Here is a 15,999-nt window from a genome sequence, read left to right on the forward strand (position 1 = left end):
AAACAGCACACTTTTATTCTTAAAACTGATTGGAAATATGTTATGTATCACTACTCTATTCATGAATTTTTTTTTTTCCCATGGATTTTTCTTTCTTAAAGAAACTGAACCGAAATCTCATAAAGCTCTACCAATTCAAGTTCTCAATCTTGGCTACAGACTAAATCACTTGGGAAATTTTTAAAAATATTGATGCCTAGAATCCACCCATGAATTCTGATTTTATTATCTGAAATGTAATCTGAGAATCAGGATATTTAAAAGCTCTCCAGGTAATTCTCAAGTTTCAGCCAAAGTTGAGAACTACTGCTCTATATGTAACTACTAATTTGTGGGAAATATGAAGGATAATTGAACATGTTAGAATACCACAAGAATTCAAGCAGCCAAATCCAGAATGTGAGAAATTCTCCTGAACAAATGACCTAGTTTTTTTCAACAAAGAAATATCATGGGAAAAAGTGCAGGGTGTAGAGAGGGCAATAGTTGAAGTTAAGAGAAATTTAAGAGGTAAATCTTATTTGGATAGTGAGTTAAACAAACCAACTATTAAAAAAAAAAATTCAGAGAATCAAAGAAATCTGAACACAGACTGGATTAAAGAACTAACTTTACTAGGTATGGTATTAGAGTTGTTTAGTTTTAATTCTTACTTATTAGAAATACATGCATAAGTATGTATAGATTAAATGATATTATGCCTGAGATTTCTTTAAAATTATTTTGACCAGGGTGCCTGGGTGGCACAGTGGGTTAAGTGCCTGCCTTCAGCTCAGGTCATGATCCCAGCGTCCTGGGATGGAGTCCCGCATGGGGCTCCCTGCTCAGCAGGGAGCCTGCTTCTCCCTCTGCCTGCCGCTCTCCCTTCTTGTGCTCACGCTCTCTGTCAAATAATAAAATCTTAAAAAATAATAATAATAAAAAATAAATAAAATTATTTCAACCAAAAAAAAGAGAAGTTGGATGAGACAGGAAGAGCAAAATGTTGAGTATTGTTTAGCTGTTAAATCTGGGTAACAGGAATTCACTGTACCAACCTATATTTTATATTCTATATTAATACCAAAATATGAAACAGAATAAAAAGGATTTTTTAACTTTTGCTTATAAATGTGCAATATGTGTGTGTGTGTGTGTGTGTGTGTATATACATATCACATTTAAATTTATAAGACAACATGTTAGGAGATGTAAAGAAAGATGAACACATGATCCTTAACCTCAAAGAGTAGTGGGTAGTCCATGTTGGATAGAAAAGGTTTGCTCAGGTATTATCTTTGATGAAAAGCAGGAAGGTAGCTAACTCAAGCTTCCAGGAGGCCAGAAAGGTAAGAATGAAATTAAAGTAATATTATGCATATTCCCTAAGCATAAATGGGTATGGGTGTTAATATCCCAATACAGCTAAATACTAGAGACTGTACCATAACCTGACTTTGAAAAGCCCATGCTCTATTAGAGGTTGAGCCATTCAAAAATGCATTCTTGGCTCTTTGAGGAAGACGTGGTCGCAGCTACAGGAGAGCTTCCAGGCGCCCCGCTTCTGCTCCTGACTCACCACTGTTTGCTCTCTCCAAGGAACAAGTCGATCAGGAAGCTGCGCCACAGACAGGGCTTTTAAAGACACCAGGGAAGACACCCGTGGAACCAGAGGTGGCGATTCACCAAATCAGAATTACTCTAACCAGTACAATGTAAAATCTTTGGAGAAGGTATGTGCAACTTCATCAGAGGTACGAAGGAGAAGAATCTCAAAGTGGAAGGACCAGTTTGGATGCCTACCACGACTCTGAGAATCACTACAAGAAAAACTCCTTGTAGTGAAGGTTCTAAGATTTGGGATCGTTTTCAGATGAGGATCCACAAGTGACTCACTGACTTGCACAGTCCTTCTGAGATTGTTAAAGCAGATTACTTCCATCAGTATTGAGCCAGGAGTTGAGGATGAAGTCACCACTGCACATGATTACATCAACCTTTTTAATAAACTGATTATCGGTTGTTAAAAAAAAAAGAAAATGCATTTTTTATAAGTCAGTCAAATATCAGCAATTTTACATGGTTCAACCTAATACTACACTATAATGCTTTCTCTTTCCTTTGCTAAAATAATTACATAGTTAATGCACAGTAAAATAATCAGAATATTTAAAGGAAATGTCAGTCTTTAAAGAGTGGTCTGTCTCCTAACACAGAATTCAAAAATATTCACTAAATATCCATAAAACCGCAATTTTACATTTATTTCCTTTAATGGTCTTTAGTAAATTAGAAAACCATTCCATTTTCAAAGGAAGCACAAACTTTATCTTTAGAATAAATCATAGCTTTAAAATATTTAGTGTATACTTTCTTTTTTTTTTTTTTAAAGATTTATTTATTCATTTGAGAGAGCGAGAATGAGAGAGAGTACATGAGAGGGGGGAGGGTCAGAGGGAGAAGCAGGCTCCCCGCCGAGCAGGGAGCCCGATGCGGGACTCGATCCTGGGACTCCAGGATCATGACCTGAGCTGAAGGCAGTTGCCTAACCAACTGAGCCACCCAGGCGCCCTAGTGTATACTTTCTTAAAAATAAACCTGTGAGTTGTGAAGATATGTTTTAAGGTTATCTCAAACTAGAATGTATTTCGATGCATCCTGAGAATTTACACATCAACTTAAATATAATTCAATTAATTTTAACCACCAAAAACTCCAGATAATTCAGGAACTAGACTATTATCACACATATTACCTATATGCATTTTATGTTACATATATTACATATAATAAACATTTTTTTAAAAGATTTTATTTATTTATTTGAGAGAGAGAATGAGAGAGAGCACATGAGAGGGGGGAGGGTCAGAGGGAGAAGCATACCCCCTGCTGAGCAAGGAGCCCAATATGGGACTCGATCCCGGGACTCCAGGATCATGACCTGAGCCGAAGGCAGTCGCTTAACCAACTGAGCCACCCAGGCGCCCAATTAATAAACATATTAACTCTTATATGTTATAATAATGAATGCTAACCTACACTATTTATCAAACAGTATAATTTTTCAAGTACTATTTGATACTGGTTTAGCCTATTATATAGTATGACCTTAAGCAAAAAAACCAAAAAAAACAAAAAACTCTGTACCTCAGCTTCCTCATTTATAGAATGGGACAGTAATGGTGACTACTGTTAATGGAATTAATGAGGATTGGAGGCTATATTACACATAAAATAATTAAAATAATGACTGGAACTTAAATGTTTATAAATATCAAGTATTATATTTACAGAAACCTCTGCTAGTTATAAGATGGGCACTGTGAAAGTAATTCAGAATCATCAACAACATTAGAATGGTCTCTTCAAATGCTCTCTATAAAGAGCCAACGCATTCTTCAAGCAGATGCTTTACACTTTGTACACGTGAGCTGCAAGTATTTTTAATATGTACTGTTGTGCTTTTTAAGTAACACATTTAATGAAAAGACAAAAGATTAAAAGTTCATCAAGGAATTAAGAGGGATCAACCTTTTGTTATTATTTTAAAATATTAAAATAACAGAAATCCAAAACAAAACTTCTCCATAATCCCATCACATGATAAAATCAATGTTCTCATTTGTTCATGTTATTTCCTATTCCCCGTCTACATGCATGTTCCTTGTTTACATATTTACAATAATATGGGTAACTTTTTTTTTTTTTTTAAGATTTTATTTATTTGACAGAGAGACACAGCGAGAGAGGGAACACAAGCAGGGGGAGTGGGAGAGGGAGAAGCAGGCTTCCCGCCGAGCAGGGAGCCCGATGCGGGGCTCGATCCCAGGACCCTGGGATCATGACCTGAGTCGAAGGCAGACGCTTAACGACTGAGCCACCCAGGCGCCCCTGGGTAACATTTTATAGTCTCTATTTTCACTTAGTATTATACGTATTTTTCCATTTTGCAAAAATTTTCCCCTACTCTTTCCTTCCTTATCCCCACCCCTTGAAGGTAATCAACAGTAACATGCAGCCTGACATGTAGCCTCCACAACTTTCTCCAAGCTCATACATATACAAGTACAGACACATACGTGGGGAAGGGAAAATGGTCAGTTTTTACAAAAATGGAAGCATGCTACTTATACACATGCTTATCTTTCTTTTAAGCATACCAAACACATATGCCTCAAATTTAATATACAGACAAGTTTGAGAGTGGATACAACTTAGTAGACCATGTAATAACATACACATTTACAAAAGTCATCATTCTGTATGTAAACTTTGAAAAGATATAGGGATTTCACAAAAAAATATGGCCACTAGATTTAGTTAGATCTTGTGCTTCATAAGTTTAATAGCCATGCATAAAATAATTCCACAGATCTCATGCTTCGTAAGTTTATTATAATAGCCATGAACAAATAAATCCACTATTTACAACAAGCCTAACTAATGAATTTTAAAACCTGTATTAGAAAATAAAAGTTTTACAATCTTAAAAAAGTTCACAAATAATATCTCAAAAATATCCCTAACTTTAAAGTAAGAAAGACTACGTGTATATGAACTTCATATGAACTTGGTTCTTAGCACAGATGATTGATGGATATGGTGCTGACCCACCCACATACTTAGCTTCCCCAAGTTCAGAAACTGAAAGACTGGCATTCCAATATAGTCAGAATACAATCAAATCAAACTTATCTAATGAATACCTATTGTTCTAAATGCCCACAAGCATAAAAGTAAGACAGCCGGCAGGCCTACACAGAATGTAAGGTTGTTAACCCACCAAGGGTCTTAAAATACATTCTCCCATCTAACCATAATCCAGAACAATCAGAAGATCCCTAAATCTGAATCCATAGGAGACAATTTTGGAGCATAAAGGATGCTACGGAAGATTTTTACTGAAGCTCCGAAAATTATAAAGCAAATACCTCAGTACCCAAGCCCTACAGCCTCTACTGTAACAGGTGAACTTTCTTACCAAAAATCAATGTAAGTCTTTTTGAATTCCTATTACATGGAAGTCAAAGGTGCTGGAGATGCAAAATGCAATAAAATGGACCCTACCCTAAAAGAACTCACAATTTAGCAGGAGAGCCAGAATGTACTATCCTACATGATCATAAATACCACAGCATAATACCTAGCATACAGTCAAACAACTAGCATAGGTGCTCAGAAACTTTTTGTGACTTTTATAAAGGTCAAAGTAGTTAAGCATCATAAATACAATACCATGTCATCATCAATGCAATTTCAGATTAAATAACCTAAACTTACTACCCAGGCCTATGCAATTTTTTTTAGCTGCCTCAAAGCAGTCAAATTATTAAAAAGATATTGTACTTTTGTACATAGTCCCCACTAATCTGTTTAGAGTATACATACGGAATCCACATGAGTTTAGCACACATCAAAAAAATGAGGGGGGAGAAAAAGCACATGTACCATGTGTACAGTTCAGGATAACCCTACTGAACATTCTAACCAAATATCAAAAACAAAATGGAGGCACACCTGTCTGGTAGAGCAGGCGACTCTTGACCAAGGGTTGTGAGTTCAAGCCCCACATGGGGTATAGACATTACTTTAAAAAAAATAAATGAAATAAAATAAGTAACTTTAAAAATTGGATTATGGAGCCTAAAAGATAATGAATGTAACCTTCCTCCACAATGAAAATGGTAAAATAATGGGTAAAACCTGTAGAAGTGCTATATACATGACATTAAAAAATAATAGTTTAGATTACTATCAATGTGGCATCTTTAAAGTGTATTAGAAGAGAAAAAAGTATTTAAAAGCTAGTTGAATTTGTTACCAACATGCTTAGATGTTTTCTAGAACATTCCATTTTATAAGATGAATGATAATAGCATTAGGAGCAACTGGATTCAGAGATCTCCTTGAATGAACATTACACATCTAAAGTAATTTACCCTATATATTTTAATTGGTGGACCACATGCCATGTACCTTTACTCAAATATGAGGATCGAGTTTAAACTGACTCTCAGCTTGAAGAGAAATTTAAAATTTCAAAACATGTGCATTCCATACCCAATATTTATACTAAATGAATTATATTTAATATACTATCATACAGCTTAACTTGTTCTAGCTATGACTAATTATTGCACAAGGAAGATCTAAATGTCTATAAACCTAAGACTATCAACATTAAATTTTAATTGCTCCAAATACTAAAATGAAATGCATTAAAATAACTGATAAATGGATAAAGGGCTAGATACATGAATAAATAAGTGATAAAACCAATAAAATGTTAATAGTAGAATCTAGGTAGTGAGTATATGACCGCTCCCTGTAAATTTTTTCAATTTTGCTGTGTAGCTGAAAATATTTCCTAATAAATTGTTGGAAAAAACTATTTGACATTTTTTTGGTTATTTATAACTTAAGTTTTGTTTGGTTTTAGGTAGGCATGCTAGGTATGGAGCCCAAGGCGGGGCTTGAACTCAAGACCCTGGGATCAAGACCTGAGCTGAGATCAACAGTCCTACGCTGAACCAACTGAGCCACCCAGGTGCCCCTATAATTTAAGCTTTTAAGGAGAAACATAGACTGGCTACAATGCTACAAGCATTGTAGTTGGGACAAACCTGAATTCAAACCACAGCTCGACCTCTTAAAGAGCTATCTGATCTTAAGTATAATTACTTAACCTCTCTATGCCTACATTTCTTCATCTGCAAAATGGGTTTTACATACCTAATGCAAAGTTAAATTCCTCCTATAAATCAGTGCCAGGCACATAGTAAGCACTCAAAATGTTAGCTGTAATTCATTATGAGATTGCTAATTCTATGCTAAATCAAAAAGGCTCTGTGAGTAAAAATTAAGTAGTAATTTTTTATGTGGTTGGCTTAACACTAATTTGATTATTTTGTGACCATTCCCAAAAGGAAGATTCCTGATAGGAAACTTACTGCTCAACATGCTAAGGTGGGAGGGGCGGGGGGAGTCTAAAAAATCTGAAAAATATTGCTCAATCGATAGTACAGTATTGTTCTCCGTCGGAAAAAAAATCATTCGGAATTAAATAAGAAAAGTTTCAAGACAAACTTTAAAAGGCACTCAACAACTCCCAATTGGCTTCACCTCTGCAGGCTGGTTGGGTACATCCTTGCTATAACAAAACTTGTCATACTCTCCCACGTTCTTAATTGTTGGTAAAGAGGCTAGACTAGAACATGACATTTAGAGTTGCCAAAATCTCTCTAAATCAGGACATGCCAACGACCCCACTTCTTCACAGGTAAGAGCACCACCTCCACCTTGGTCTTGATAACGGTTATGGGGGGAGGGGAAAGGAGGTAGGAAAATGAATTCGCGATGGTGTTACTGAAGAACCCTCCAGGTTATTCCTCTTGAGACCCGTCCACGACTTATTCCCGCCACTACCACTACCACCCCCACCCTGACCTCTCCCCAGTTAAACTTCGAGACTCTGATTTACTAAAGATGCACTTAAGAATGTGACACCTTCCCTCCCCTAGCCCACATAACCCACCCCCAGTGCTGGGGGGGGGGGAAGCAAACAACAACCCCCGCCCCTCCCCCTCCTAACCAGCAGCAAATCTTTGTCCCACCTGCCGAAGGACCACTCTCCAGCGCGCTCCTGACCCAAGGTTGCCTCAGTCCCGCCCGCAACCGCCCCCCAACCGGGCCTCGACGACCCCTCCACGAGCCTGCGCTTGGCCCATTCCCGGCCCCGGGACGCGACTCCCGCCCCGCCCCCCGCCGCCCGAGTTCTGCCTCACCTCACCTACCCTCTTTCGGGGGCCGGACTCCACCTCTCTCTCCGCCATGTTGGGCCCCGCTCGGAACCGCTGCGGCTCCCGGCGCGGTGGCGGCGGAACCTCTCGGGCCCCCGGCCCCCGCCCACACTGCAGGCACGGCCGCCTCGCGGCAGCTTCTCCGAACCCGTCCGGGCCTGGCGCTGAGAGTGGGGAGGGGGCGGATGCCGCGCGCTGGGTCGGAGATCCAGAGATCCCACGGGTGCGCGCGTGGGCGGTAGGGCCTGCCCGGGAAAGGGGGGGCCGGTACTCGGGGGGTTAATGGCCTCCAAGGGGCCCCGTGAGTAGGATTATTTTCTCTCAGAGAAATTCCTCCGCCTGCGGTTTCTTAAAGGGATCACCAAACCAGCCCCTTGCGCGCGCCCCAGATGCGCAGGCGCACCTTAAGCCCCTCCTTCCTTTCCCACCAAGCCCCCGGTCCTGAGCGTGCGCGGTGAGTGGCCAAGGGTAGGCCAAATCCTGCAAGTCTCTTTGCTGCCAGCAGCTGCTCCCACCACTCAACTATGGCCGCTGCCTTAAAGGGGCCATGACGCAGTGATGAAGGAGGAATGAAAGAAATTAATGAAATGACTATCTGGAGAATTGGGTGAAATGTCAGTGAGGGGTCCAGATCATCATCTTACACCTGACTATGGAGATACCATTGTAAAGGGAAAATGATGGTGACCTGAAGTTCTCAGTGGACCTCTGAACATGAAGAATCCCAACCAATGAGGGAACAAGCCAGTCATCTCAAGGAGACCCAGCTTTACTTCCTTTAGATAGCCTGATCTGAAGAAAGGGCATGGAATATTAAGGGTCAACTCTGACAGCCTAACCTCAAAATCAGATCCTGTAGTGTTTTTGAAGACCAAACCAACAACTGGAGGTTACTTCCTCGATAGTAATTTGTCCTTAGAATATCTAAATCGAGAAGAATCTCAGGAAGCATCTACTCCAATACTCCCAATGGTAAAATTGCTGCCTGGTCCAGAAAAGTAATTTGCCTCAAGGCGCCTAAATGCTGGTGTGAATTTAGAATCAAGATTTGAGCAACAGCCTTCCAGGCTTTTCAATGTACCAACCTGTCTTCAAAGCAAAAGATAAATCAGTTTTCATCTAGGGGATCAGAAATGGAAGGTCCATGATACTGCAAGAATATTTAATTCGTCTCTGAAGACGTGTGATGATTTGCAGATATTGTGTGTCCTTATTCACCTCCATTCAAGAAGCTTTGAGACTCTGACTTAAAGGATGACCATGTTATTTCCAAGCAGAAAACGGGGAAGTAAATTTGGGTCTATCTTGCCTTAAAATGGAAGCTGAAGAAGACTGAAGAGAATGGGGGCTTGATTTATTCCTCTTCATACCTTCCAGTTCCTTAGCCTCAGGTGGAGAAAAATTGCTCTAACAGAGTTCATAATAATAGCTTAAAAACAATCAAATAAGAAATACAAAGAAGCTGCCTCTTGAAGGTCATTCCCCCACAGCAAGAAACATTCAAATGCAAATGAGCAACTCCTAAAATCACAGGATAATGAGAGATAATTTATGACTTGTGTGTGTCACTTGGTAGCTTTTTGAAACTGAAAAGTTTCCTAATCCATCACATTTTGCTGGAAACTATCTGTGAAATTGCTGGAAGTATCCATGCTGGTCCTTGTTTAGGCCTCTTCATCTTTAATTTCACTTTTTGGTAGAAAAGAGAAAAGGACAAAAGAATGTGTTTTTCAGCTGGAATTTTTAAAACATGTCAGACCCTTTAGTTACATGTTTAGGACAAAAAGGAAATAAACAGAGAAACCAAGAAAAGAGTTTTAGAGAATGTGGGTACATGAAAGGTCTAGTGGTTTCCACCTGTTTTACAGGCAGTGGAATACTCCCATCTAATAAAATCTGACAGCTTAAAATGGAGTTGCTAAGTTTGTAGTGGAGATGGGAACCCATAAACTGCTCACCCATCCTTCCCCTTGTCCTCTCTCTTCCATGCCCCTTCCCACCATTAGAGAAGTGTAGCATATCGCAAAATAGTTGAAAGCCATTGATTTAATCCAACTCCACATTGTAAAGATAGAGCCACTGAGGCTCAGAAACTTGTGTGCATTCACAAAAAGGATTAATAACAGCACCAGGACTGGAACAAGCATCTTGACCCCAAGCCTAGCACTGTCTTCTGTAGCAGACTATTTCTAGAAGTATTAGGAATATGTTGGGTGTTGAACAATAGGCAAGATTTGTGCGTTTCAGGTAATATACAAGCATATCATGAATGTTCAGTGCAATCATCCATATAAGAAGAAGAAAAAAAAAGAAAACCAACACTTAGTGAGCACTGCAAGGTTAATCACATTATCCTAATTTTACAGAGGGATTTCTACAGGTTAAATGACTAGTACAAGGTCATTCAGCAGAGAAACCAAGCCAGAATTCAAAGGCTTTTCTTTCTAGCTTATTCAAATATATCATAAACTAGAGGTTCCAGATTGGGTGCCTTGCAGACAAATCTTCCCCACAGACATGTATTTGGTTTGCACCATGTATAGCTATGTGATCTTGGTCAAGTTACTTGCTCAATGCCCCAGTTTCCTCATCTGTAAAACGGGTTGTTGGGAGAATTAGTTAATATTTCTAAATCTCTTAGAACCCTTTTGATTCCTAGCATTATAAGAATATATTATTTTATATATTCTAAATTTTTTATTTTTTAAATTATATGCCAGCGTTTCAAATGGGATTATGTCATGTACAAATCCAATTTTCTGACTTCTTTTTTAAAAAAAGGAGAGTATAATGGTATAATACTTTGCAAATATCAAGCTGATTCATTTTAATTTTCTTCTTTAAATCATGTTCCTTCATAGACTCTTGCCTGAAGTAGAGCTCTGAGACTTACTTCCCTAATCAGGAGAGAGTAGAATAGTCTTAGTGGAGAGAAAAAGAATTTGCTAAATTTCCTTAATTCTATTTAACTTACAAAATTCAGCACATAGTAAGAATCTCATTTCTCCCAAACTCCGGAAGAGATGCTCCTTTCTTCTAAGATAAGCCATGAAGCTGTGACATAGGGAAGTAAAAGAAAAGCCTGACTCTTAAAGAGTGGAGGGAAGAAGAAGGAAAAGAGAGGCAGTGATTGAGAGACAAATGCCTCTGTCTTCCTACTCTAGCTCTTCAAATAGAAAGCACTTTTGTTTTGCTTCTGTTTGGAATTCCAGGTAGAGATGATTTGCAGACTGTATCCACACCAATAGGCAAACAGCCACATACAAATAAAAATAATGGCCTTGTGCAATTGGGAAAAGAGAGAAGGCCTGCATTGAGCCCCTCGGAGTGTCTGTCAGTTAGGGGTGAATCCAATTTTCGTGGGTCTTGAAGCTTATGTGATGGGGGCAGGGAGGAAATTTTTTAAAGAAGTAGAACACAAATTTCCATATACAAAATTCGATAAAGGGACTTGGAAGAAGTTCTGCACATGAGTGGCCCATAACCCCACTGTGATTTAGAATGTATCCAGACGTTCTCACACGCCCTGGGGAGGCATAGGGAAGGTAGCCATGAGATTACCTGGCAAGTATAGGGGGAAGTAGCTCTGTAGATCTCATCCAACCTAGAACAAAAAGTAGTAACACCCAGACCTCAGGAAGAGATAGGGTTTGCCTCCAGGCTCTTAATAAGCTTAGAGAGGCCTGGCTACAAGATACACCACTCACTGACCAATAGGTTGCTGTGCATCCAGAGAAGTCAAAATATAGTACAAGGACACCAAATGGATCCAAGGTCTCAAGCTTCTTCCACACATTAACAGCTCATACATGCAGATGTCATCTTAGGGACATGTGCAGAGGTAAAGATCAGCTATAAAAGACTTGGAGTTTCTTCCCAAAAGAGGTTATTACCTAGAGGAATTCTATCCATTAGATTAAAATACGTTTAAAACAAAATTGAACATTTAGATACATTAGATAAAATCAGAGGATGTTGAAAAGAAAATATAACAGGGCGTTGGGATAAAAAGTGACCGGAGGAGGGCTACCTTAGTTGGTTAGTTAGTTAGTTAGTTAGTTAGTTAGTTAGTTAGTTAGTTAGTTGGTTGGTTAGTTTCTGAAGAACTTCTTGGGGCGCCTGGGTGGCTCAGTCGTTAAGCGTCTGCCCTTGGCTCAGGTCATGGTCCCAGGGTCCTGGGATCGAGCCCCACATCGGGCTCCCTGCTCAGCGGGAAGCCTGCTTCTCCCTCTCCCACTCCCCCTGCTTGTGTTCCCTCTCTCGCTGTCAAATAAATACTAAAAATAAAAATCTTTAAAAACTTCTTATCACTGGTTGTGAGAACTTGAACAAGTAGAGAGGAAGGTGGGTGTCCCTTTAGTTGTGGAATGCTGCTTGTAGAGGGACACCATCCTTCTTTCCCTGCTACCTGGTGGGATAGTTTCAAGAATTCCACAATTAGGGGCGCCTGGGTGGCTCAGTCGGTTAAGTATCTGCCTTCAGCTCAGATCATGATCTCAGGGTCCTGGGATTGAGCCCTGCATCAGGCTCCCTGCTCAGTGGGGAGTCTGCTTCTCCCTCTCCCTCTGCCCCTCCCCCTGCTCCTGCACACGCGCGCTCTCTCTCTCTTTCTCACTCTCTCAGATAAATAAATAAAATCTTAAAAAAAAAGAATAGGGGTTCTCTGTCAGCCACTGAGTGACCATGAGCCAGTCCCCTTACCTTTATTGGCCTCAGTGTTCTCATAATGTTAAATGATTAGAATACCTCAGGTAGGGCCTCATTGACAGCTCCACTTACTTGGTAATGGCTGCTGGGGGCATTGTGTAGAAAATATCTGTTGGGCCACATTTAGGTTCAATAATTGATTGGTGATGTCTGCCACTGATGAAGGGTGGAAGCAACATCATCCATCATATATGCCATCCCTTGGCTAAATACTCTATTATTTCCAATTCTAGATTTCTTTGATTCTGTCATTTTTTATGACTGCTATAGAGATATACCCCAATTTAATCTCACTGTTTTGAGTATTTGCCTTTGTGCCAATGGGCATGGAGAGAAGAAGAAACAAAAAGAAAAAAAATTGATATTCCAATTTGACACTGCCCTTTGAGTAATGAAGACCCAGAAATCTGGTCTACTGCTTCTCTTCAAACCAAACCCAAGCCCTCAGGAACTGGAGAAGATGAATTCTTTTGTTAAAGGATAGCCCTTGTTTTTCTTATCCTAAAATGGAGGAAATAATGCTTATCTCCTTTTCAGAACACCAGGCCATTATGTACAAAATTCTGACTTAAAGAATGACCTTCAGGGATGCCTGGGTGGCTCAGTCGTTAAGCGCCTGCCTTCAGTTCAGGTCATGATCCCAGAGTCCTGGGATCGAGACCCACATCGGGCTCCCTGCTCTGCGGGAGGCCTGCTTCTCCCTCTCCCACTCCCCCTGCTTGTGTTCCCTCTCTCGCTGTGTCTCTCTCTGTCAAATAAATAAATAAAATCTTAAAAAAAAAAAGAAACAATGTAGAGATTCTCATTCCAAAATAAGGACAATGGAAAAACTGAAATTAAAGCAAGTAATAAAATATATTTCTTTATCTTTTTGAAGAATAAAAAATAATAGAAAGACCATGGAAACTTTTCAGCTTTCATGACATGTGTGTCTGAAGAGAATGGTTAAGAGGACTGAACACTTAAATACAAATAAAATAAAAGCCTACCTAGTAAAAATGGTAGGAAAAAGGGAGAATATTCAGTTTAACTGACAGTTAACATTCATGTCATAAAAAAATTCAAAAATTTGAAGTATGATTATATAATTCAAATTAAAACTATTCAAAATAGAATTTTTAAATGTTATTTATTTTATTTATTTATTATTATTCAGCTATAATTAACGTACAATGTTACATTAGTTTCAGACGTATAACATAGTGATTTGACACAGAAAAAAAATTTAATCTTGATTTGGAGATTTGAAAACTCCAAAATTTTGTGGTACCACCAAGCCATCAAGTCAGACACCAGTGATTCTTACTCTCTAACAGAAGGTGTGGGAGTTTGGACTAAATCTTTCCTGACTCCATATTTTGACATACATTGGAGAAATAAGGGACATTTTGTTTGTCCTTTTTCAAAAAAGTAGCATGCAAAAATTAGACGAAAAGTGTTACTGAGGGGCACCTGGGTGGCTCCATCAGTTAAGCATCTGCCTTCGGCTCAGGTCGTGATGTCAGGGTCCTGGGATCGAGTCCCACATCGGGTTTCTTGCTCAGCCAGGAGCCTGCTTCTCCTTCTGCCTGCCACTCCCCCTGCTTGTGCTCTCTCTCTCTGACAAATAAATAGATAAAATCTTAAAAAAAAAAAGTGTTACTGATTTGAAGTTATTTAGATTCCTTATGACAAGTTTACTGTAACTTTTATTAGTAGATTGTCCACATTTTCAATTCAATTTTTTTCAGTGACTGTCCTTTATAAAAATCTCAAGTGTATCATGTCCTCATGTGTATTAGTTCAAGTGTATTACATTGCCCTCATGTGAACAAGATGTCTTCCTCATTTCCCTTCACTAAAAAATGATTCACCGTAAAAAAAACCAAAAAACCTCCGCTGTGATATTATGATTTATTATAAGAAATATTTATTTAGGGGGGCCTGGCTGGTTTAGTCGGTGGAGCATACAACTCTTGATCTTGAGGGGGCGCCTGGGTGGCTCAGTCGTTAAGCGTCTGCCTTCGGCTCAGGTCCTGATGTCAGGGTCCTGGGATTGAGCCCCGCATCGGGCTCCCTGCTCAGCGGGAAGCCTGCTTCTCCGTCTCCCACTCCCCCTGCTTGTATTCCCTCTCTCGCTGTGTCTCTCTCTGTCAAATAAATAAATAAAATCTTAAAAAAAAAAAAAGAAAAAAAAAACCAACTCTTGATCTTGGGGTTGTGGGTTCAAGCCCCATGTTGGGCATAGAGCCTACTTAAAAAAAAAAAAAAAAAGACTATATATATGTAGTCTTCTTTGTTGCTGGCTCAGAGCTTCCAAAACCCTTGGAATTTCCTAAGTGTTGATTGTGGTAAAGGTGTCTTTTGTCATGTTAATGAGTGGCTTTTAAAAAGCACCCGAAGGTGGGGTCGGGTTGTCTGCAGGCCAACTTTCAGTCCCACCCCCTGACCTCCAGAGAAGTGAGAGGGACTAGAGGTTGAATTAGCCAATGGCCCATGACTTAGTCAATCATGACTATTTAACAACATCTCCATAAAAGCCTAGTAGGTTAGCTTTGTGCTCCTTTTCAGAGTGCTTCCATGCTTGGGGAACCAGAATACATACATATGCCATCAACCTAGGCCCCAAGCTCCATAAGGACAGAGGCTTCTTTGTTGGAAACCTAAACTTACTTATCTCCTCATCTGGCTGTTGATTCATAACCTTTATCATATCCTTTAATAAACTGGTAAATGTAAATGTTTCCCTAAGTTCTGTGAGCCATTCTAGCAAATTAATTGAACCTAAGGAGGAGGTTGTTGGAACCTCCAATCCATAGCCTGTCAGTCAAAAGCCCAGGTAATAGCCTGTGTCTTGTGATTGGTGTCTGAAGTGGAGAGTAGAGGGCAGTCTTGGAGGACTAAAACCTTAACCTGTGGCATCGGATTCTACCTTTGGGTAGATAGTGTCAGAATTGAGTTGAATTCTCAAATACCTTTCTTGTGTCTCTGAATTGCTTGGTGTTGTGGGAGGAAGGGGGAGAACCTACCCCTGGAATTGGGTCCAGGCACCCTAAAAGACCCACTAAGGCATGAATGTTTACTGGGTATGTAAGATATGCTCAAGAGACGGGAGCACACTAGGCTTACAGGACCTGAAAGACGGGAATTTACCCGAATGGGAGCGCATCCATCACATAAGTCATTAGCTGCTTCTGCTGACATCAATCCATACTCTTCCCTGAGCTCTAGAACCTCATAGCCACTGCATGATGATTTAACATAATTTACTTATTTATGAACCTGGCACATGCCAGAAATTAGAGGTGACAAGATAAATGAGATAATGGCTAAGATGGACATATAATTAGATAAACGAGTTGTTATGAGAAAGATAAATGTACAGCATGATAGGGAGCACAGAGGAGAGGTACCAAATTTGTGTAGACTCCAATTACTGCAAATATGTCTCAACTTGAACTCATTAACTGTCCCCACCCAAACTCAGACTTCAAGAAACTAAAAGCCAACTATGAGGACTTGACATGACTTTTGA

General features: G+C 39.7%; 1 protein-coding gene across 9 annotated transcripts in view; it reads right to left on the reverse strand.

Annotated features, from left to right (window-relative positions):
* ZMYM4 (zinc finger MYM-type containing 4) overlaps nt 1–7,960 on the reverse strand; it is a 142,956-nt gene extending 134,996 nt beyond the window's left edge. For 3 of the 9 annotated variants that reach the window (XR_010411022.1, XM_064589485.1, XM_064589481.1), the window contains exon 1: nt 7,764–7,960. Coding sequence is in view for 3 of the 9 variants with exons in the window: in XM_064589485.1 (XP_064445555.1) it covers nt 7,764–7,811 (48 nt within the window). In the remaining 6 variants the exon portion in view is untranslated. The remainder of the gene's footprint in view (nt 1–7,763) is intronic. The other 6 variants (XM_054512990.2, XM_045898112.3, XM_045898111.3 and 3 more) reach the window with 5 other exon arrangements.
* Nucleotides 7,961–15,999: the final 8,039 nt, after the last annotated feature.

This window comes from Mirounga angustirostris, unplaced genomic scaffold (genome assembly GCF_029215605.1).
Source record: "Mirounga angustirostris isolate CCGP_5_RB_7025 unplaced genomic scaffold, mMirAng1.0.hap1 SCAF_4, whole genome shotgun sequence".
Taxonomy (NCBI): Eukaryota; Metazoa; Chordata; class Mammalia; order Carnivora; family Phocidae; genus Mirounga; species Mirounga angustirostris.